The 23,482-nt window shown below is 40.0% G+C and overlaps 1 protein-coding gene across 4 annotated transcripts in view; it reads left to right on the forward strand.

Annotated features, from left to right (window-relative positions):
* WDR7 (WD repeat domain 7) overlaps window positions 1-23,482 on the forward strand; it is a 385,156-nt gene that overhangs the window by 11,453 nt on the left and 350,221 nt on the right. For all 4 annotated transcript variants that reach the window (XM_084629121.1, XM_084629122.1, XM_084629120.1 and 1 more), the window contains 2 exons: window positions 18,892-19,063; window positions 20,829-20,935. In XM_084629121.1, the coding sequence (XP_084485247.1) occupies window positions 18,905-19,063; window positions 20,829-20,935 (266 nt within the window). In that variant the 5' untranslated portion in view covers window positions 18,892-18,904. The remainder of the gene's footprint in view (window positions 1-18,891; window positions 19,064-20,828; window positions 20,936-23,482) is intronic.

Below are 23,482 nucleotides of genomic sequence, written 5' to 3' on the forward strand. Positions count from 1 at the left end.
CATGGAAATATTACCAGTCATCTAATATGTACTCCTGGGGGAATTCTGTGCCACTGCGCTTGTGCAGAATTAATGTCCTCTGCAGATTTCTTTGCTTCCCTGCAGAAAAATGGTTTTCTGACAGGGAAGACCCAAGAGCGGTCATGCGACCCTCTCCAGCAGTATGTTTTAGGTGCCCAGGGCAGCTGGCAGAGAGGTAAATCACTATGGGGCAGGAGGTGGGATTAGGGAAGACCCGGCTGGTGATTTCTACCCTGCGCCCAGCTCAGCTGCTAGTCTGGGCTGGACCAGGGAGGACGAGACTTCCTCTTGCCCTGTACGCCATCCAGGGCTGGGTCAGACCCACCTCCAGATTTCTCTCCCAGCTGCAGGAAGTTCTGCAAACTCTCTTTCCCCTACCTCCCGCTTCCTGCACCCATTGTTCCTTAGCTGCAGGGGGAGGGATCCCTGTACAGGGTGCTGCTCCCTGGTCTGTCCTACCCCCATGCATCTAGACCTCCTCATACCCAGACCCTCCTGCCAAACCTTACCCCCCTGCACTCAGAGCCCCCCTGATGAGCCCCACAACAAGCCACCCGCCCCCCAGATCCCTACCCCACCGAGACCCAACCAGTTGCACCAAGATCCCCACTCCCCCCAGCATCCCCCTGTAGAGTTCCATTACCATTGCACCCAAAACTGCCCAACAAGCCCCAGTGCATCCACATCCCCTCTGCACCTGCATTTCCCCACTGAACTGTCTGCACCCAGATTGCCCCACACAGAACCCTCTCAGCTCACACCTGGATCACCCCACACTAAGCCCCTCCACATTTGGATCCTGCATTGCTGAGCCTGCCTCCCACACCTGGTGCACCTGGCATGGAGGAACAGGGCCTTGGGATGTTTCTGGGGCAGGCCCAGTCCTTGTTCTGTGTCAGGATTGGGTGCAGCCTCACCGCTGAGTCCATGTCCTGTGGGGCAGGGGAGCTGCACAGTGATCTCCCACCTCTGTGCAGCAGTGACTTGTGCTCCCCAATGCCATGCTGGAGCCTCCACATTTATTAGACAAATAAAATTTGCAGAATTTTAAAATCTTGTGCGCAGAATTTTAATTTTTTTGGCACAGAATTTTTTATTTTTTGGCATAGAATGTCCTCAGGAGTAAATACGCAGAGGATTAGCAAGGAGATTTAATGACTGGCACCGAAGATGGTGAATGTCATTGTCCAGAGGCAATGCACTGGTGAGAAAACCCCCTCCTATCTAGATACTGCGATTCCTATCATGGATTAATTTTTGTTTGGGTGTATTCCTGTTTTGTGTCTGAGAAATGTACCCCGCCTCAGCATCCATTTAGGTTCTCTTTTATGGTGAACAGCTCCAGTACCAAAGTTTTGTCTGAACAGACTGTCTGCACTGAAAGTTCTACTGCACCTTGGAGAAGTCATGAGTAGTAAAAAGGTCCAGCAGCTTTTTCACACGCAGGAATCATATCTGTTTGTGCTTGATTCATGTTCAGAAAGTTATCTTCACAATAGTAAGGATTAGGAACTAATTTTATTTTAAATGCAAACTTAGATTCTACAGAGGTTGATGGCACTCATCCCAGGCAAATTGATGAGTGGATTTTTCAAGCCATGATAATGCCGTATCATAGGATCGAAGAAATTTAGTGCTGGAAGAGATGTTAGCAGGTGATCTAGTCCATCCTTTGCACTGAAGCAGGACAAGGTAAGCCTAGAGTCTAGACGGTCACTGACAAGTGTTTGGCCAACCTTTTCTTAAAAACCTTCAGTCATGGGGATTCCACATCTTCACTTGGCAACCTATTCCTGTACTTAATTGTCTGTATAGTTAGTTTTTGCCCAAATGTAACCAAAATCTCCCTTGCTGTGTGTAGATTAAGCCAATTCTTCCCAGTCCTACCTTCAACAAACTTGGGGACCAATTGATCATTATTCTTTTTGTAACAGCCCTTAACACATTTGAAGACTGTTATTAGGTCCCCCTTCAGTCTTCTTTTCTTAAGACTAAACATGTCCAGTTTTTTAACCTTTCCTCATAGGTTGATTTTTCTAAATCTTTTATCATTTTTGTTGACCTTCTCTGAACTCTCCTCAATTCATCCACGTATTTCCTAAAGTGTAGTGCCCAATACTGGTCATACTACTCCAGCTGAAGTCTCGCCTTTGCTTAGTAGAGCGGGATAATTACCTCCCATGTCTAACCTATAATGCTGCTTTAATACTCTTTCTGAAGAGTGTCAGCCTTTCTTGCAACTGCATCACATTGTTGGCTCATGTTCAATTTGTGATCCACTATAATCCCCAGATCCTTTTCTGTGGTAATACTGTATAGCCAGTTCTTTCCCATTTTGTATTTGTGCATTTGATTTTTCCTTGTAAGTGTAGTTCTTTGTTTATCTTTTTATTTAATTTCATCTTGTTGATTTCAGATCAGTTCTCAAATTTATCAAGGTGATTTTGAATTCTGATCCTGTCCTCCAAAGTGTTTACAATCCCTCTCAGCTTGATGCCATTCACAAATTTTGTAAGCATGTTCTCCATTACATTATCTGAGTCCTTAATGAAAATATTGAATAGTATCAGACCCAGGACAGACCCTGCGGGACTCTAATAGATGCATTCTTCCCATTTGACAACAAACCATTCATAACTACTCTTTGAATATAGGTTTCAGAGTAGCAGCCGTGTTAGTCTGTATTCGCAAAAAGAAAAGGAGTACTTGTGGCACCTTAGAGACTAACCAATTTATTTGAGCATAAGCTTTCGTGAGCTACAGCTCACTTCATCGGATGCATACCGTGGAAACTGCAGCAGACTTTATATATACACAGAGAATATGAAACAATACCTCCTCCCACCCCACTGTCCTGCTGGTAATAGCTTATCTAAAGTGATCATCAGGTGGGCCATTTCCAGCACAAATCCAGGTTTTCTCACCCTCCACCCCCCCACACAAATTCACTCTCCTGCTGGTGATAGCCCATCCAAAGTGACAACTCTCTACACAATGTGCATGACAATCAAGTTGGGCTATTTCCTGCACAAATCCAGGTTTTCTCACATCCCCCCCACCCCCATACACACACAAACTCACTCTCCTGCTGGTAATAGCTCATCTAAACTGACCACTCTCCAAGTTTAAATCCAAGTTAAACCAGAACATCTGGGGGGGGGGGGGTAGGAAAAAACAAGAGGACACAGGCTACCTTGCATAATGACTTAGCCACTCCCAGTCTCTATTTAAGCCTAAATTAATAGTATCCAATTTGCAAATGAATTCCAATTCAGCAGTTTCTCGCTGGAGTCTGGATTTGAAGTTTTTTTGTTTTAAGATAGCGACCTTCATGTCTGTGATTGCGTGACCAGAGAGATTGAAGTGTTCTCCGACTGGTTTATGAATGTTATAATTCTTGACATCTGATTTGTGTCCATTTATTCCTTTACGTAGAGACTGTCCAGTTTGACCAATGTACATGGCAGAAGGGCATTGCTGGCACATGATGGCATATATCACATTGGTGGATGTGCAGGTGAACGAGCCTCTGATAGTGTGGCTGATGTTATTAGGCCCTGTGATGGTGTCCCCTGAATAGATATGTGGACACAGTTGGCAACGGGCTTTGTTGCAAGGATAAGTTCCTGGGTTAGTGGTTCTGTTGTGTGGTATGTGGTTGTTGGTGAGTATTTGCTTCAGGTTGTGGGGCTGTCTGTAGGCAAGGACTGGCCTGTCTCCCAAGATTTGTGAGAGTGCTGGGTCATCCTTTAGGATAGGTTGTAGATCCTTAATAATGCGTTGGAGGGGTTTTAGTTGGGGGCTGAAGGTGATGGCTAGTGGCGTTCTGTTATTTTCTTTGTTAGGCCTGTCCTGTAGTAGGTAACTTCTGGGAACTCTTCTGGCTCTATCAATCTGTTTCTTTACTTCTGCAGGTGGGTATTGTAGTTGTAAGAAAGCTTGACAGAGATCTTGTAGGTGTTTGTCTCTGTCTGAGGGGTTGGAGCAAATGCGGTTGTATCGCAGAGCTTGGCTGTAGACGATGGATCGTGTGGTGTGGTCAGGGTGAAAGCTGGAGGCATGCAGGTAGGAATAGCAGTCAGTAGGTTTCCGGTATAGGGTGGTGTTTATGTGACCATTGTTTATTAGCACTGTAGTGTCCAGGAAGTGGATCTCTTGTGTGGACTGGACCAGGCTGAGGTTGGTGGTGGGATGGAAATTGTTGAAATCATGGTGGAATTCCTCAAGGGCTTCTTTTCCATGGGTCCAGATGATGATGTCATCAATATAGCGCAAGTAGAGTAGGGGCTTTAGGGGACGAGAGCTGAGGAAGCGTTGTTCTAAGTCAGCCATAAAAATGTTGGCATACTGTGGGGCCATGCGGGTACCCATAGCAGTGCCGCTGATCTGAAGGTATACATTGTCCCCAAATGTGAAATAGTTATGGGTAAGGACAAAGTCACAAAGTTCAGCGACCAGGTTAGCCGTGACATTATCGGGGATAGTGTTCTTGACGGCTTGTAGTCCATCTTTGTGTGGAATGTTGGTGTAGAGGGCTTCTACATCCATAGTGGCCAGGATGGTGTTATCAGGAAGATCACCGATGGATTGAAGTTTCCTCAGGAAGTCAGTGGTGTCTCGAAGGTAACTGGGAGTGCTGGTAGCGTAGGGCCTGAGGAGGGAGTCTACATAGCCAGACAATCCTGCTGTCAGGGTGTCAATGCCTGAGATGATGGGGCGCCCAGGATTTCCAGGTTTATGGGTCTTGGGTAGTAGATAGAATACCCCAGGTCTGCGTTCCAGGGGTGTGTCTGTGCGGATTTGATCTTGTGCTTTTTCAGGAAGTTTCTTGAGCAAATGCTGTAGTTGCTTTTGGTAACTCTCAGTGGGATCATAGGGTAATGGCTTGTAGAAACTCGTGTTGGAGAGCTGCCGAGCAGCCTCTTGTTCATATTCCGACCTATTCATGATGACGACAGCACCTCCTTTGTCAGCCTTTTTGATTATGATGTCAGAGTTGTTTCTGAGGCTGTGGATGGCATTGCGTTCCGCATGGCTGAGGTTATGGGGCAAGTGATGCTGCTTTTCCACAATTTCAGCCCGTGCACGTCGGTGGAAGCACTCTATGTACAAGTCCAGTCTGCTGTTTCGACCTTCAGGAGGAGTCCACCTAGAATCCCTCTTTCTGTAGTGTTGGTAGGGAGATCTCTGTGGATTAGTATGCTGTTCAGAGGTATTTTGGAAATATTCCTTGAGTCGGAGACGTCGAAAATAGGATTCTAGGTCACCACAGAACTGTATCATGTTCGTGGGGGTGGAGGGGCAGAAGGAGAGGCCCCGAGATAGAACAGCTGCTTCTGCTGGGCTGAGAGTATAGTTGGATAGGTTAACAATATTGCTAGGTGGGTTGAGGGAACCCTCCTGGGGGGGATGTGAGAAAATCTGGATTTGTGCAGGAAATAGCCCAACTTGATTGTCATGCACATTGTGTAAAGAGTTGTCACTTTGGATGGGCTATCACCAGCAGGAGAGTGAATTTGTGTGGGGGGGTGGAGGGTGAGAAAACCTGGATTTGTGCTGGAAATGGCCCACCTGATGATCACTTTAGATAAGCTATTACCAGCAGGACAGTGGGGTGGGAGGAGGTATTGTTTCATATTCTCTGTGTGTATATATAAAGTCTGCTGCAGTTTCCACGGTATGCATCCGATGAAGTGAGCTGTAGCTCACGAAAGCTTATGCTCAAATAAATTGGTTAGTCTCTAAGGTGCCACAAGTACTCCTTTTCTCTTTGAATATAGTCTTTCAAGCAGTTGTGCACCCACCTTTTAGTAATTTCATCTATACCACACTCCCCTAGTTTGTTTTTCAATTGAAGGAATTAAAAGCATGTGCAAAATTTGAAAATTTAAACAGTAAAGGCAATATATCTGACACATTAGTGTCATGTTAAGTTCTATGGTTTACATGCTTGAGACATGGGGAAGAGTGATGGACTCATTAAGGATAGGCTTTTAACTCATCTTAGATTTATTATGCTGAAGCATCTTGCTCAGGTGGTGATTTCAGTTATACTTTAGTATACCAACTTGCTTGGTTTGGTGGTGACTAATTTACTATTTTACACATTAGGTGATATAAAAGTGTCCCATGCTTGAGTTCAGTCATAAATATCCAGTTTCTTAAAACTCTCAACCTTGTTCTTTGGTTTTCTGTTGAGAGGCCTCTAGACTCAATTGATCCACTTGATATATCTTGTTAAGAATGAAAATGCAACTTAGTTTAGAGAGGATTCTGGCTTGAATAAAAGAGGTTTATATAAGATTTTTTTTAATCCAAAATTTCAAATAGCACACCTTGTTTCGGAAATGCATGGATTACAATAACTTTGCTCGATTAGGAATTTAACCCAGATCATATCTATCTTTCTTTCCAACTATCAGTCATAAATTTGTGCACCAGAAAGTAATTTGAAATAATTTTCCAGATTAATGCATTTGATCTCCTAAATTTTGACTCTCATTTGAGTTTAAAATTTGTTTAGTAGTGATTTTTCCAGCTGCAGAATGCATAGTAAAAATGTTTTAAAAACATTGTATTTGTTTAATATGATTATCTGACATTTTGGACTCTCTTGTAATTTAAGGAGTTACTTTCTCACTGACTAAATATGAACATAAACTTGGTAATATAAGACTTCCTGTGTGTGCATATTAGTTTGTGGCAGGGATGCTCTTAAATCCTGAGCTGCTAACACTGATGATTTTATCAGTTTTTCTTTTACTATAGAAAACAGAATTGAAACTCTGTTAATAAATGTGTGTGCAAAATATTTGTGTATATTATGGAGACATCAGTAACTGCTGCTTCTTAAGATGGCATTGAGCCTGTCACTTGTAGTTAACCACGACTGAAATCCCTGTTTTCCACACTTCAGTGATTGAACTTAGGCCTGGTCTACACGGCGGGGGAAGGATCGATCTAAGTTACGCAACTTCGGCTACGTGAATAACATAGCTGAAGTTGAAGTACTTAGATCTACTCACCACAGTGTCTTCACTGCAGTGAATTGACTGCTGCCACTTCCCCATCAACTCTGCTTGTGCCTCTTGCTCCGGTATAGTACCGGAGTTGATGGGAGAGCGGCCGGCGGTTAATTTATCGCATCTAGACTAGACACGATAAATCAACCCCCGCTGGATTGATCGCTGTCTGCCAATCTGGCGGGTAGTATAGACAGAGTTTCCAAAATTGAGACAATAACACTCAAGAGGACAACTGGGTTTCATATGTCTTTTTTCCCCCTTAAGTGTTTACTGATTTTTCTGTGAAACTCCCTTTTAAAAATGTTTGTTTTTTCACATTTTTCTTTAGCTCGCCATACATAGCACCCTAAGTGGGTAAGTGAAGTTTGGAATTTATGGCAACTGTGCTTATGTGGACACAGCAATTAAAAAACTGCAGCTGGCTTGTGCAAGCTGACTTGCTCTCACAGGGCTCAGGCTAAAGGGCTGTTTAATTGCGGTGTAGACATTCGGGGTCGGTCTGCAGCTCGAGCCCTGGGACCCTCCCAGATTGAGCTACAGCATCTATTCTGCAGTTAGACAGCCACTTAGCCCAAGCCCCATGAGCCTGGGTTTTAATTGCAATATAGACTTACCCTTACACATACTTCTCTTAATATTTTGGATGTAGCTACTTAATTAAACATACACAGTTATTTCTCTTATTCAGGATTAATGTTTGAGCTATGCAAAGATTAGCTAGTGGAAATGTGCAGATCCATCAGATACCTGAGTTATGGACAAACACAATTTAAAAAAAAAAAAAGATTTTCTCTTGACATTTTTTCTAGATAGCTGTATTCTGCATTCACCCCGGTGAGGCAGTGGGCCGCAGGACGTATAAGGGTGGACCATCAGGAAGAGATAAGCATGAGGGGGAGAGTTAAGGTCTGTGTAGGATGGGGAAGAGAAGGCTGATAGACCCAGTCTTAAAGGGGACATGATGGGCTGAGTGGGCTTTGGGGAGATGCATGGCAGGTAGCAGGATTGTACAGAGGGCCAAGAGGAAAGGAGTGCCTGGAGACATTGGTGGGGGGAAACAAAGGGAAGTATGCATGCGGAAAAAGGTATGGGAGAGGTGGGGACAGAAGGAAGGGGTGTGGCACTCCACTATTGACAAGTTTCAGAGTAACAGCCGTGTTAGTCTGTATTCGCAAAAAGTTTGTGTGTGTATGGGGCTGGGGGGCGTGTGAGAAAACCTGGATTTGTGCTGGAAATGGCCTACCTTGATTATCATGCACATTGTAGGGAGAGTGGTCACTTTGGATGAGCTATTACTAGCAGGATAGTGAGTTTGTGTGTGTGGTTTTTGGGAGGGGGTTGAGGAGGTGAGAGAACCTGGATTTGTGCAGGAAATGGCCCAACTTGATTATCATGCACATTGTGTAAAGAGTTGTCACTTTGGATGGGCTATCACCAGCAGGAGAGTGAATTTGTGTGGGGGGGTGGAGGGTGAGAAAACCTGGATTTGTGCTGGAAATGGCCCAACCTGATGATCACTTTAGATAAGCTATTACCAGCAGGACAGTGGGGTGGGAGGAGGTATTGTTTCATATTCTCTGTGTATATATAAAGTCTGCTGCAGTTTCCACGGTATGCATCCGATGAAGTGAGCTGTAGCTCACGAAAGCTCATGCTCAAATAAATTGGTTAGTCTCTAAGGTGCCACAAGTACTCCTTTTCTTTTCACTATTGACAAGTCTCTTATGATTTATCAGAGTAAAGATCCTCTTCCTTTGCTTCTCCCTTACACAGGCCTCTCCCAACTCAAACACCAATTCTTCCTTCATACTGCCCTCCACATAATTCTGTTTCTCTCTCTCTCTCTCTCACACTCACTCACACACACACACACACACGGTGATTTGAAGGTGAACTGCAAAGTAGGTTAAATATATCAGAATGGAGAGTAAAGTACATGATATATTAAAACAGCCTTTTTTTCCTTCAGATTTTTCTGTTTGTGTTTTTCCAGTAGTAAAATAGGTCTTCGGCAATTTTAAAGTTCCTGGAATGTAATTCATCCCATCTTAATTCAATGAATTAAACTAAACCAAATTAAAGCCACTTTAATTCTGAATTAAGCTAAACCAAAAATTCAGTGAATAAAGTAAACTGAAGTTAGGCTACTTTAATTCTGAATGTGTCCACTCCGGGGTTTAATTCAGTTTAGCTAATCTACCTTAAATTCACACATATAGTTAATTTGGATTAATTTTCCTGAATGTCATGCAAGGAAACCTTTAGGCTGGGAGAGATACAGCTCACTTTTAGGCATCCAACTTTAATGCCACATTCCAGGTCCTCCACAAAATTGCCAGAGTCCTCCAGAGAAGAAGTACTGACAACTAACATGTGATACTGCATTATGTAATTATTCATTCCCTTCTGCTTTTTGATCATTTGCTAGTAGATACGTTTGTCTGCTACTGTAGCTTGCAGTTTATTGATGTAAAAGTATTGATTGCTTACTGACATTAAATGTGGGTTTTTGTTTTTTTTTAACAAGAGATGTATTTGGTATTCAGTAATGATAGAGAAGCTGTACCCATCATAGCCCAACTTGTTCATCTGTTAACATGAGCCGGTTCCTGAAAATGAAGTTTTTAATGAAGGCATTGAGATACCATAATAAAAAACTAGAAGAAAACAGGTAGTTACGGAGAATAATCTGTTTCTTTTTTTAAAGAACTTCATCTTTAAACAGTCTGAGGGTTTGGAGTGTTGTGTTTAGGTACAAAGTTCTGAAATTTAAATATCTTTTCCAGTAAAAGTATAAAAATAGACAAATTTTATTTTGCTGTTTATGTCTATATATTTTTCAAGAAATTTCCTACATTTTGCAGGATATTTTCTTTGTTTGTTTTCTACAAGGTGTTTGGATGTGAAAATGTTCTAAGTCTTTTTTATGAGTTTGTAAATATTTTTCTGAAACCTTGAGACTTGTGAAATTCATAGTTAATATGTAATGTTGATCAGTTAAGTTTTATAAATTAGTTGATTAAAACATTTCACTTTGACTTATGTGGAAAAATGGCAGAGGAGAAGAAATGAAGCTTGTGTTTTAATAGAGAAACATCTGCATTAAATTTGAAAATATTGGCATTGGCATCTGGAAGGTGATGTAAAATTGAGTTATTACAAATTAAGAATGTGCTACTGTTAGTTTCCTGGGATATAAGCAGTAGGAAATAAAAAGTCATGTGTACAAAGTATTTTCCATAGTGCATATTGAGACTGTCACTATTCTATGTATTTAGTGATGGATTGTCATTTTTCTTCAAAACTATAAACTGTTAGTTTACATTCCTGGTGAGGTATCATTTAATTGTGATTAACAAATACGGATGCTGGGTTATTGTAGTGAGATTAATAGTTTAAGTATTTGTTGTTGAGACCATATTTTTCCTAATCATAGAGGTGAAAAGAATGGCACATATGTTTGTATATATAAAAGAGTGCAAGGGTAATACCTTGTTTTCAGTATTAACTCTAGCTCATCTTTCCACACCCTTTATACAAGTGCTATGGCTGGAGGAGTGAATTTTTGGGAGGCAGATCAGGAAGAGCGCTTTGGGAAAGTGAGGCTCTAGTCCAGATGTTGTAGGACTGGAGTAAGTCGCGCGCTAACTTTTTCTCTTCAGTTGCTGATAAACTCTTTATTTTTTCTTCTTATAAACACTGAGCCTTGAAAAGACCTTGCTGTCTGCAATTTTTTGTTTTAAGACATTCCACTAGTTTACAAAGCAGTCAGGATGATTTATTCAGTGTTTTAGCTATGTTGGTCCCAGGATGCCAGTGAGACAGCGTGGGTGAGGCAATATGGTTTTTAACCATCAGAGGAGTGAAGTTTTGGAACAACCTTCCAAGGGAAGCAGTGGGGGCAAAAGATCTATCTGGCTTTAAGATTAAACTCGATAAGTTTATGGAGGAGATGGTATGATGGGATAACATGGTTTTGGTAATTAAATATTCATGGTAAATAGGCCCAATGGCCTGTGATGGGCTATTAGATGGGGTGTGATCCGAGTTACCCAGGAAAGAATTTTCTGTAGTATCTGGCTGATGAATCTTGCCCATATGCTCAGGGTTTAGCTGATCGCCATATTTGGGGTCGGGAAGGAATTTTCTTCCAGGGCAGATTGGAAGAGGCCCTGGAGGTTTTTCACCTTCCTCTGTAGCATGGGGCACGGGTCACTTGCTGGAGAATTCTCTGCTCCTTGAAGTCTTTAAACTACGATTTGAGGACTTCAATAGCACAGATATAGGTGTGAGGGTTTTTTTTTTTTTTTTTTTTGTAGGAGTGATGGGTGAAATTCTGTGGCCTGCGTTGTGCAGGAGGTCAGACTAGATGATCATAATGGTCCCTTCTGACCTAAATATCTATGGATCTAATATCGTTTATTGGACTATAATATGCAATTTTTATTACTGTGGTGTAGGTGCACAAATCCACCACTTTTGCTTTAGTTTTAGATACAGTTGTGGTTGAAATTTTTGAGTACATGTTGCTTTGAAAATCTATTTATTAACAAAATTTTGCTAGTATGTTTTAGCTAAAGTATTTATGAAATATCACAACTCTTCAATAATGTACTGTTCTGATTAGAAGGTAACCGTATATGGGTTTTTAAATTATTTTTTCTTGCCTGTGTTACAATTCAATTATTGGGAACAGTCAGGAAGGGAACAATTGATCTGGCATTGCATAACAATCAACAATAAATTTTCAGGCATGTTGCTACAGAAAGTCATTCTGATGTAATTTGATCAGTATTGTAGTTATCACTATCTACCTTGGTTCTGCACTATTCTTGTTTGTTAAATCATAGTTCTTTATAAATGTAGTCTAATCAAACACAAGATGCAGGCTGCCACAAATTGATTATCCACAGTAAGTGACAGCTCATGTTACTCACTTGGCTTGGGCTTTGTGGAAAAAAATTAGTATCTCTGCTGCTTAATGGACTTTGCCACTTGGTAGCTATGATGTATTCATCAGTAATTTTCCAGAACCATGCTATTCTCACTGTGAGCGTTTTCTGTGTTTCTGTATATTCAAAATTCTACCCATTGCACATCATCCATTAAAAATATGCTACATTATAGTGTTGGGCCTCGCTGGCTGCATACATTGTTATTTATGGTGTTAAATAACTGTAGGCAACACTTCGCAAAACACACACAAAGTTTCTTCCCAGAAGCATTTGCATGGTAACTTCAGTTTATGTGGGATAGCTCTGTTAAGCCAAGAGATGTTGAAGGCCAAGATGAGCTTAATGTAATACTGTATAGGAAACCTGAAGGAAACAAATGTTTTGAACAGGTAAGGTTTCTTGGCATACAAAAGGTGATTCCAAACACTGGGATGGTATAAAAGCCAGGATTTTGGGGGACGAGACAAAAGGCCAGATTCGAACATAAGAATGGCCATACTGGGTCAGACCAAAGGTCCATTGAGCCCAGTATCCTGTCTTCTGACAGGTTTCAGAGTAGCAACCGTGTTAGTCTGTACTCGCAAAAAGAAAAGGAGTACTTGTGGCACCTTAGAGACTAACAAATTTATTTGAGCATAAGTTTTCGTGAGCTACAGCTGACAGTGGTCAATGTCAGGTTCCCCAGAGGGAATGAACAGAACAGGTAATTGTCAAGTGAACTATATCACCTGTCGCCCATTCCCAGCTTCTGGCAAACAGAGGCTAGGGACACCATATCTGCTCATCCTGGCTAATAGCCATTGATGGATGTATCCTCCATGAATTTATCTAGTTCTTTTTTGAACTCTGTTATAGTCTTGGCCTTCACAACATCCTCTGGCAAGGAGTTCCACAGGTCGGCTGTGCATTGTGTGGAAAAAATACTTCCTTTTGTTTCTTTTAAATCTGCTGCCTATTATTTCATGTGGTGGTCCCTAATTCTTGTGTTCTGAGAAGGAGTAAATAACACTTCCTTATTTACTTTCTCCACACCAGTCATGATTTTATAGACCTCTATCATATTCCTGCTTAGTTGTCTCTTTTCCAAGCTGAAAAGTCCGAGTCTTAATAATCTCTCCTCATACGATCAGCACGGGAATTTTGATCTGCTCCGTTTCTGACCTGGGCTGTTCACCCCTCCTTAGGCAACCTGGTGGCCCAAGCTTGCCAAGTAACTGGGATTACAGACACAAACCACGGTGCCTAGCTTGCGTAAGCAAGATGTATGGAATTGTATCTGCATATGCCAGTTCTGAATTTGGTTCAATGGGAATAATTAAGAGGAGAAAGACAATAAAGCTCAAGTAACATGCTTGCAGATGGGTTTGAGGATGAAATTCTCTATGGGCTAACTTCTCTATTTGAGCAATTTTATTTTTTTTAATTTTGTCATTTTAGAAGCAAAGTGGGAGGTGTATGTGTTGTTTGTTTTTCACCTTAATTTGCAGAATGCCTTGTTAGTTCCATTTTACAGTATTTAGTGCTGGAGTTCTTGGGAACAAACAGACTTTGTCATGTGTGTTCACAAAGCCCTTTTCTGTAGTGGACAAGTAGGAATAGTGCATGATTAACTTACTTAGGTTCTATCTGAATTTGACTATACATCAGCTTTACTCCGGCTGCTTTTCTGGGCTTGGTCTACACTAGCAACTTATGATGGTATAACTACGGTGCTCGGGGTGTGGAAGATCTACATCCCTGAGTGCCGCAGTAATATCAACATAATGCCTGGAGTAGACAGCACTGTGTAGATGGGAGGGCTTCTCCTTTCAATCTAGCTGCTGCCACTTGGGGAGGTGGATTACAGACACTGATAGGAGAATCCCTCCCATAGGTATAGTTAGTGTATTCACTGAAAATGCTGAAGCTGCGCCACTATAGTAGTTAAGTGTAGACAAGACCTAAGTCAGTTACTTTGTAATTTAGTTGGAGTCTGAGCTCTGGTAACATGCTAAAAGATACGTGTGGTGGAGGAAGCGGAAGGAATAGTTAGTGTATGTCTACGCTGCCCAAATTACAGAGCGGCCGTGGTAACGCTGCCACGTGGGCAGTGCAGTCATGCTTTATCGCCGGGGGAGAGCTCTCCCGGCAATAAAATATAACCGCCCCGAACGAGGGGTAATAGAGCACCGTCTATACTGGTGCTTTTCAGTGCTAAAACTTTTGTCAGTCAGGGGGGTGTTTTTTCCTAGGTCCTAGGAGGTACAGTGTTTTTAGTTACCCATAAAGCGTCATGCACATCTACATAACAGTATGCAGGAGGAATGGCATTTCCACGTACTAACACAGCCCTTTTCTCCACCCCATACTCAGATATTTAGCTGGTTCAGTTTTGAACTGTGACATAGTGTTGAGACTTACACAGGTGCATTTGATACCAGAATATGAGAGATGTAAGAGAGACTGTGCCCTGTTTGTTACACTTCTCTGAATTGTTAGCAAATAAAAGGAGACGAAATGGATCTTTTTATGGAAGCTTTTATAAATTGGACTGGCACCTTATAAAATGATGCGGGGTAATTTAAGTTTCAACATTTTTATTTATTAAATGCAAAATACATTACTAAGGTATTTTAAGCTAAGCAAGTTAGTTGGAAAGTGCAGGAAAATTTTGTGTATATAGTTTACTTTTACTCTGTGTACGGATTTCCTCATGCTTGATTGGCATAAACATGTTCCATGCCAAAGGGAAGATATGTAGTTTAGATAGCAGAGGATTGATATAAACAGAAGTTATTGGAATCAAATTGACAAGCTCTGCGTAAGCAGACTTTCACTATGACTGATTCATATATTATAAACAGTCAAAATTGATATAAAAACATCACATAAATGATGAATAAACTTTTTAGAGTGCTAAAGGAAAAAATATATCTGTAAGCACAAATGTAATCTTCTGTTCATTCTAGTTATATTTTTAATGGTTAGAATTCGAATATCAGAGCATTTTCTACCCTCTAAAACTATGGCGGGGGATGCAGGAGAAAAGGGGAGATGTGAAAGGGCAGCAGCAGGAGGGAAAAAAAATTGATTTCCAGTATCAGGAAATCAATTTTTTTTTCCAGATGAGGTGTGTCAGCATGTATTTGGCACATTAATAAGATATTAAACTTTGGACACCCCATAATAAATTGGCATTACGTAATAATTTCAATTGGTCAGCAGCCATGAGGCGATCATAGGAAATCACCGTGGACCGGAACTACTCTAATTTACTGAAGTATGTCACAAATAGTACCAGCATAGTTCAAATGATAGTCTTTGTAAAGCACAGTACTTCTCTGAAAAATGACTTTGGAAACCCATAATGCAGTTTTCCATACAACATTTATTTGGTTACAAAGTTTAAAAAAAAAAAAATTAAAAAAAAAAACCTGCCAACTTTGCAAATGCAATCAGAGATCTTAGTCTAGACCCTCTTGTAATACTGCTAATAAATAATTGTCATGCTTTTTTCTTTCTGGTTTATGCCAGTACCATTAATAAAGATTCAGTTGATAAAATTCTGCTCTCAATTGCATCTGTGCAACATGTCTCTCTTTACTGGGAGCAGAATTTGCGCCTGGAATTATAACTTGGTTAGCAATTACGTTAAAAATGCGCAAGCCAGAATTCACCTTACTCTCCAATAGCATTGTTGGATCTGCATGGATAACTGGAATAAAAAGCAGTAAAAAAAATTGGTGGAAAAAAAGAAAGTCTGCAATTCTGGCTCTGAATACACACAGTTGAGCAATTCTGTTGAGTAAGAAAGTGCTGGTTTTTTTATACTTAACTGTTTTTCAGAATTGAGCCACATTTTACAATAGCTGCTACATATTTGCTGCCTTTTTATAAGAATTTTTTTTCTTTAACGGTATTCTGAGCTAGTACTAAAAATTGCTTTGTTTCCTTTAAAAATTCCATCTGCTTAGAGGAGAGGTCACGTAGCTATACAGTATGTGTTATGGCAACATGGGTAGAAAATTTAGAAAGGCACTGATTACATAACAAGTTAGCTGTTAACTCTCAACTTGCTGCCCATCCAGGCACAAACTCATCATATGCTGCTGTTGGTGGTTCTGAGATCCAAGTTGCATTTATATTATCAAAATTCTCCAGAAATGGTGGAAGTTATAGTATAGACAGGCACAAGTCTTTTGGGTGAGATGACAGAGGGATCGTCTACATTACATAGTTAGGTCAACGTAAAGCAGCTCATATTGACCTAATTATGACCGTGTCTACACTACAGCCTTGTCCCACTGATGTAACTGTCCTACTATACTGACATAATAACTCCACCTCCACGAGAGGCGTAGGGCTTATATTAGTGTAGGTGGGATGACGCAGTGTCGGTGTAGACACTGCCTTACATAGGTCTGCTATTGGCTGTCTTGTCAATTTCATGGAAGAAGCAGTGAAATTGGCAAGAAAGCTGGACAGCCAAAGCACCACTTCCCCTGCTCCTCTGGAGAGCTGGGTGGCTGGACTGGCTGGGAGGTGGGGGGAAATTAACCCTGCTCCTGGCTGGTATCTGGGGCAAGAAGCCCAGAGGGCTGGACTCCACTCCCAGCTGGGAGCTGAGGCGAGGAGGCTCATCCCTCCCCCACTACTGATGGGGAAGTGAGAGGTGAGAAGCCCCAGGTGGCTTTCCTGTTCCCCGGGGAGCTAGGCTATTGCCTCAATTTTTTAGCTGGGAATCATGAAATTGACAAGGCTGCCTGGCTCCGGGTGGGGAGTGGATGCAGACAGCTGGACTCCTGACAGGGAGCTGCCAACAGAGCTGAGGAACCAGGCTCTTCTGCTATTTCAGTTTGCTAGGCCATCTTTGAGTGTGTGGCTAACCAGTTACAAAATATACCTAATCTGATTGGGGCTAAATTTGAAACAGTATTTTGGTTTTGAAAAGAAACTTTAAAGTACTTAAAAGGTTAGCCATATTGTAGAGGGAACCATCTGGCATGTGCTAGAAGGATGGAAACCTCAACAGGCTTTGTGTTCAAACCAGAAATGAACTTCTCTGAATGTTCAATCCTATTCTGTTCTGAGTTTAAATACAAGAACTGGTAAAAAAGTAGATAAAGACAATTTATTAATCTTGTTTTTGCAGTCCACTGACTCTCCCCCACCCCACCCCTTCCAAACTAGATAATACACCCATTGGTCCAAGTGAAATAGCTACTTTTAGACCTATTCAAACATCTGAGTTTTGGCTGGAGGCTTTCTTTCCCCCTCTGCTTTCCAGACCCTTATGAATCTGGCTTTCTGGTTGTCTAATTTTTTTTTTTTAAATCTCTGTTAGCTGACTTTCACTTAGCACCGTTGTCCCGGTTGCTGCAAGGCAGCCATGTTGCCAACTTAGTTGAGTTTTTTTATTGTGAATCTTGAGATATTTGGTGTTGGGGGATCGGGGTAGGGGACTGTCTCAAATCTTAAGTGATTTGATTATGTGAGAATCTTAGCTTCCGTTTAGCCCCCACCTCCCAAACCTTCTAGCTGCACAGTTGCAGAGAAAAGCTTGGAAATGTGAACCTTAGAGGCTCAAAAAGCAAATAGAAGCAAAATGGTTTTAAAAATCTCATGATTTCTAAGTGAATTTCATGGCTTTTTGGAATGTGACCCATGTCTCTTGGATGGTTGGAGCTGGCAATACTGAGACAGGGAGGAAGCAGAAAAAGTCAGTGTTGCTTACTCTAGCGATTTTTATGACAAGTCTCTCAGTAGTTGGTGGTGTTCTTAAAGCGCCAGGTCTTGGAGTCTTCTGATGACGTGAAAATCTGGCTTTCATTAGGGGAAAAGATGTAACCTTCTAGTCCTTGTGGTTGCAGAGACAAACTTGAAAATGTGCTGTGAGTGCACCGTAAAGGCTCAAAACCCAGAAGGCATATAAAAAGAACCTAAAATATATTATTTTCAAAAATCTGCTGATGATGTCGTAGCCATCATCTTTTGTGTTGGGCCCCCAAAACATCATGAGATTGGCTAACTTTTTTTTTCTTATTGGGGTCACAATTGTTCAGCGTAACATACTGTAGACTGGTCTGAATATGAATGAGGAGACTGTAATAACGTTTGACTGTTCTGTGAATTGTAACTCTGGCTAATACAGCACACTTTATGCATTTCAATATTATAAACGTAATTTAGAAAAAAAAACCTCCCACAACATCAGCTCAGAGTAATTCAAATAAAAATACTTTTGGGATTTATCCAGTTAATCTACAGAATATTGCAGTGCCTACTTTCAGTTGAGATTTTTAAAGTATCAAAGTATTTTTCAAGTCAGTATTTTTTAAATGTCAGATGAATGAGGAGGAAAATAAACCATGTCAGGACTCTGTTGACTGGGCATCTAGCAAATAGATACTAGTATACACCACTTCAGACATTTACTTCTTAAACATTTTGGGTAAGAGAAGAATGACACTTGGGGAAAAATGGCTGAGTTCAGTGTTGAAAACCCACCTGTTAAAAAAGTGTAAGCAACAATATATTATAATACAAACTCTTGCATGCATCTTGAGGTTCTAATAATATCACAAACCACTGAGTTTTACAGATGATTTCTTAAAGTATCTTTCTTATTCTGTCCCTGGTTAGTATTTGAAGACACATTTTAAAATGTTCAATGACTAGGGAAAAAAATCTTGAGCACGTTTTGTATTTTACAGTAGGTATAATTGATGATGTTGTTAAGTTTGTCTGGGGATGAGGATGTGGTAAGTGAATCAGTTCTGACCAATGCCGTAATCTTTTTGCACAGTTTATAGAGTTTTGGTTTTGGGGTTTTAAATCCTTAAGGCTGCCAAAATGACAAAAGCCCTGAAACCTTACATCTCTGATATTTATGATCTTGATAAAATTTACAGGAGTGAAAGCAAAATGGCAGGAAACAGCCTTGTTCTACCAATCGTGCTTTGGGGTCGCAAAGCTCCCACACACTGCATATCAGCCATACTGTTAATGGATGATGTTTCAATGATTGTCACAGGATGTCATGATGGACAGATATCTCTCTGGGATCTTTCATTAAATCTAGAAGTAAGTCTAAATCTTGAATTTTAATGTTTCTGTATTTAAAGGTGCATATCATTATCCTGAAAGCGGATTTTATATTTTGGTATAATTATGTCTGTTCCAGAAAATATGCAGTTGTTTTCACACTGCTCCTTTATCCTCCTCTCTTTCTCACAACTAATCCCTGATTTTGTACCATGAACAACTCGGTGTTATGTAAAGAGCTTGGTGTACAATAGATAATTTAGCCAGTACAGCTAACTTAATATACGCTGCAGTTCTTATAATAAAAGATGCCTTAACTGTTAAGTCTTTTTTTAAATTCTCCTCAAAAAGCGTATTTGTACTGGCTAAACAATTTGAATAACACCTCAGTTATGCAGTTGTAGTTTGCATCTGCAAATCAGATTAGCTATCCATGCAGGATTTCTGTTGGACAAAACTCTAAACCCTAGTGCCTAGTATTCAGTATTAATTATTGATATTCGTAGGCTTAGTGGTTTTTTTTTTTCCAGAAGAGATTTGATTTTTTTAAATAAAAAATCATTGCATCGTGGAAAATCAATAAATCCAGCTGAAGATTGGTATCTCGTGTCACTTGTTTCTGGGCCTTTTCGTTTTGGGGGACAAACTGCTAGATCAATTTGACATGAATGACAAATGTAGGTAAACTTTTTAGTTGGGGTTTGAAGCCAGTAATTGCTCATCTCAGCTGACAGCCAGTAGCTGAAATGAGAGTTCTCACACATGCCTTTCCAATCCTTGTTCCCTGGGAGCTAATGTTGGCTAGGGTAATTAATTTTTAAAGCCAATATTTCCCTTCCCATGTCTGATGACCTTTCTTGACCCAGAAGCTGCAAAAGCTGCTGCATTTCTTTCAGCTTCAGCTGATTGGTTTATGAAAACAGACATCTAATCTTAGTATTTAAAAAAAATTAAATGTAAATTTCCAACTTTTAAAAAAGCACATCCTTATTCGTCAGCCTTTATTTCTTTAGAAACAGGATCAGAAGGGAGATTGATAGTTTGAGATTGAGACTGCTTACTTACAGGTTTCAGCTGCTGACTCTTACAGCTGCAAGTGCCCATCTCAGATGGGCTTTTATGGCCTATGGTGATTTGCTGGAAACAAATAGCTTTCAGTTAAAAAGCAATCCTCTTAGAAAAGCAGTAACACAAATCAGGCAGTGGAGTTATATTGGGTAACTGCGGTTCTCAAGCAGTTAAAGGCACTTGTTTTTTTAACCCATGCCCATGCAAAACATGCAAGTGTCTAATACAACCAGAAACCTTTGAGTGGAGTGGAAATACTAGCTATAGGTCATGAAGTAGATATGGTCTTTCATAAATTTGAATAATTTTTTGTTTTATTTTAAACTTTAAATTTAAAACCCTTAATTTTGGGGAAGGACACGGTTTAATGGAAACTATGAATTAATTATTTTTATAGTAAAACAGCATGACTTATCCAAATTTAGCATCCGATTTAAAAACCCTTGGTAGAGCCAGGTTGAATAAAGTTATGGGTCTTTCAAATACTTTCATTTCAGCACCTGTTGGCAGTTGGTTCTCTTGCACAGCAGACCAGCTTGTCATAGAGCTAGCTTGTCATAAAATACTCATACTTTTAAAATATTATATTACCACAGGTGCACTAATAATGCATCTATCTATCTATCTATATAAAATCCTCTAGAAAACTTTTCTTGTCATTCCGGTTATGTGGTTAACTGCTCTGTTAATAGTAGGTACAGTGTGTTTACTGTATACTTTACTTCTGTAATTCTAGATTAATCCCAGAGCGCTGTTGTTTGGTCACACAGCTTCAATTACATGTTTGTCCAAAGCCTCTGCTTCCAGTGAAAAACAGTATATAGTGAGTGCATCTGAAAGTGGGTGAGTTTTCTATAGATTAATTAATGTGTAGATTTGTTGATTCAAAATAAAGGAAATTAGAGGTGGAAGAGAGATCAGGTCACTTACAACAGAGTACCCCTTTCCAGTGGAGGTTTCCTAAAGTATTTTTATCTAGTCCTTTAAACACCCTACTTCCAAATAGTCTATGTGATGGGACTTCTCTAACCTAAGAACTCGATTCTTCTTGAAATTGCCGTTAGATCTAGAAGTAAGTCTAAACCTTGTATTTAATCTTTCTGTATTTAAGGTGTGTATCATTGTCCTGAGAGAAGTTTTTATTCTTTGGTGTAAATGTGTCTGTTCCAGAAAGCATCTGATTGTTTTCACACTGCTCCTTCATCCCTCCCCTCTTTCTCTTTCTCACAACCAATCCCTGATTTTGCACCATGAACAACTCAGTGTTCTACAAAGAGATTGGTTTACAGCAGATAATATAGCCAGTAAAGCCTGCTTAATTTACACTTCAGTTCTTATAGTAAATATGCCTTAAAATTTAAATCTTTTTATTTTTTGGTAATTCTCCTCAAAAAGAGTGTTTTTACTGGCTAAACACTTTGAGTAACACCTCATTATGCAGTTGTGGTTTGCATCTGCAAATCAGATTAGCTACCCATGCAGGATTTCTGTTGGCCAAAAACTGATTGTCTTGAAATTGTGGCAAATCCAGATACCCACATCGTGATGAAGAGGAAACAGCTGCCTATGTAGGTGGACTCAAGCTTAGCTTTCACTTAACAACCAAAAACACTGGCCCGTTGCTTCTGAGAGACACAATTTTAAATCGGGACAATGAACAGGCATGTGTTTTTACTTATCATGCCTTTGCCTGTCTGTAGTCAAGCTCTTCAGTAGGTGCAGGATAGTCCTGCTAGAGCTTGTTGGTGGGGAATAATTCCTAATATGTAGCTTAAATTTAATTTCTTTTCTATCATTTTATTAATATTTATCATTCGGTTCGCCTTTGTTCACTGTTTGAAGCTTTTCTCATTAGTTGACAAGGATAATTTTGGAAAATAAGTTTTTAAATAAAGCATATTATTGGTTATGTTGAGTAAACTTTCAGTGTAATGCAAAGGATTTAAACACACAACTCCTATTGACATTAATAAAAATTAATCATGATTAAATCACATGGTACTATGCTGAAAATTTACTCTCTAATGTAAACAATGTCTTAATTAAAAAAAACAAACAACACCCCCAAATGATACTGTAGCAACTGAAAAGAAAAATGTATAACAAGTTGTATTACACACTTATGTTTTAAAATCTGTTGATGTACTGGTAAAATGCAGCTTCTGCATTTGAACTATTTTATTCTGAGGTTTGATGAATCTGTAGAATGTGAATGTACTTTGACTACTGAATAAAAGGTAACCAAATATCCATCTGTCCTTTGTCTATTTTGCTGTGTACATTTTCTGTGTTAATTTTCTATAACCACAACCTCCATATCTTTTGAGACAGTCCTCTATGGTTGGACTATTTTTCTTTTTCCAGTGGAGACTACCAATAGCAGAGTAGCTGCTGTTTGAGCAGCTACTCTTTGAGGGGGCCATTTAGGGATCTGGGGCAAAAATTGGAGATTGGCCCTGCTTTGAGCAGGAAGTTGGACTAGATGACCTCTTTAGGTCCCTTCCAACCCTGATATTCTGTGATTCTGTACTGTCTGTATAATTTATTTGGAAATATTGAATAGTGTCCTGTTTAACTGCTGCAATCTGACCTTTGTTTTGGAGAAGCAAGCAGTTCATTTTCCAAAAAAATGACCTTTGTGACCCATCCCAGCCAGCAAATATTACTTCAGCTGGTGCATGATCTGACCATGTAATGTGGAGAACTTTTGCAGAACTCGTCTGCTTCATTAGGCATTTAGGAATTAACATTAGAGCTATTCTAGTATGTAACGGATGATGGTATGAATAAAATGTGTAATCTCTTTCCCCTGATGTAGTTCTCTCCAGCAATCTGAGAGAGTGAACTGTTGACATAAAGAAGTTAGGGCTGCATCTGCTTGTCTATCCACCTTGTCTTTTTTTATAAGATCTGTCCCAGTAAGGATTCTGTGTGCATTTGAAATGTCCTCCAAGTATAATCTTTCTTTTCCCGAAGTGTTGGCAGTGTTTTTAAGAAGTCCTTAAAAAGGATTTTTGCTTTTGTTTGGGAGTATACACTGATATTAAAAACCCAGCAGTTGTGCCCATCAACCATGTAAATTGTCCCTCTTTATCCTTAAATTGGTCTTTAATTTGAAAAGGTATGTGTTTATCAAATACTATGCCCACTAGTCTGTTCTTTTCTTTGGTTGAAGCAAAAAATGTCTGCTGAAACCGGTTAACTTTCATGACCATAATTTATCCATCCTGAAATGAGTTTATTGAACAAGAATAATCTGTGTTTTGTTTTGTTTTTTTAATTCTATTCTGCCATGGCTTTTTCCCCTGTTAATGACATCATTGAGCCCTTTTACATTCAAAGATGTCACTTTTAGGAAGACCATTGAGAGTAATTGTTTAGCTTATTGAA

This window comes from Lepidochelys olivacea (assembly GCF_965140295.1).
Source record: "Lepidochelys olivacea isolate rLepOli2 genome assembly, chromosome: 5".
Lineage (NCBI taxonomy): Eukaryota > Metazoa > Chordata > Testudines > Cheloniidae > Lepidochelys > Lepidochelys olivacea.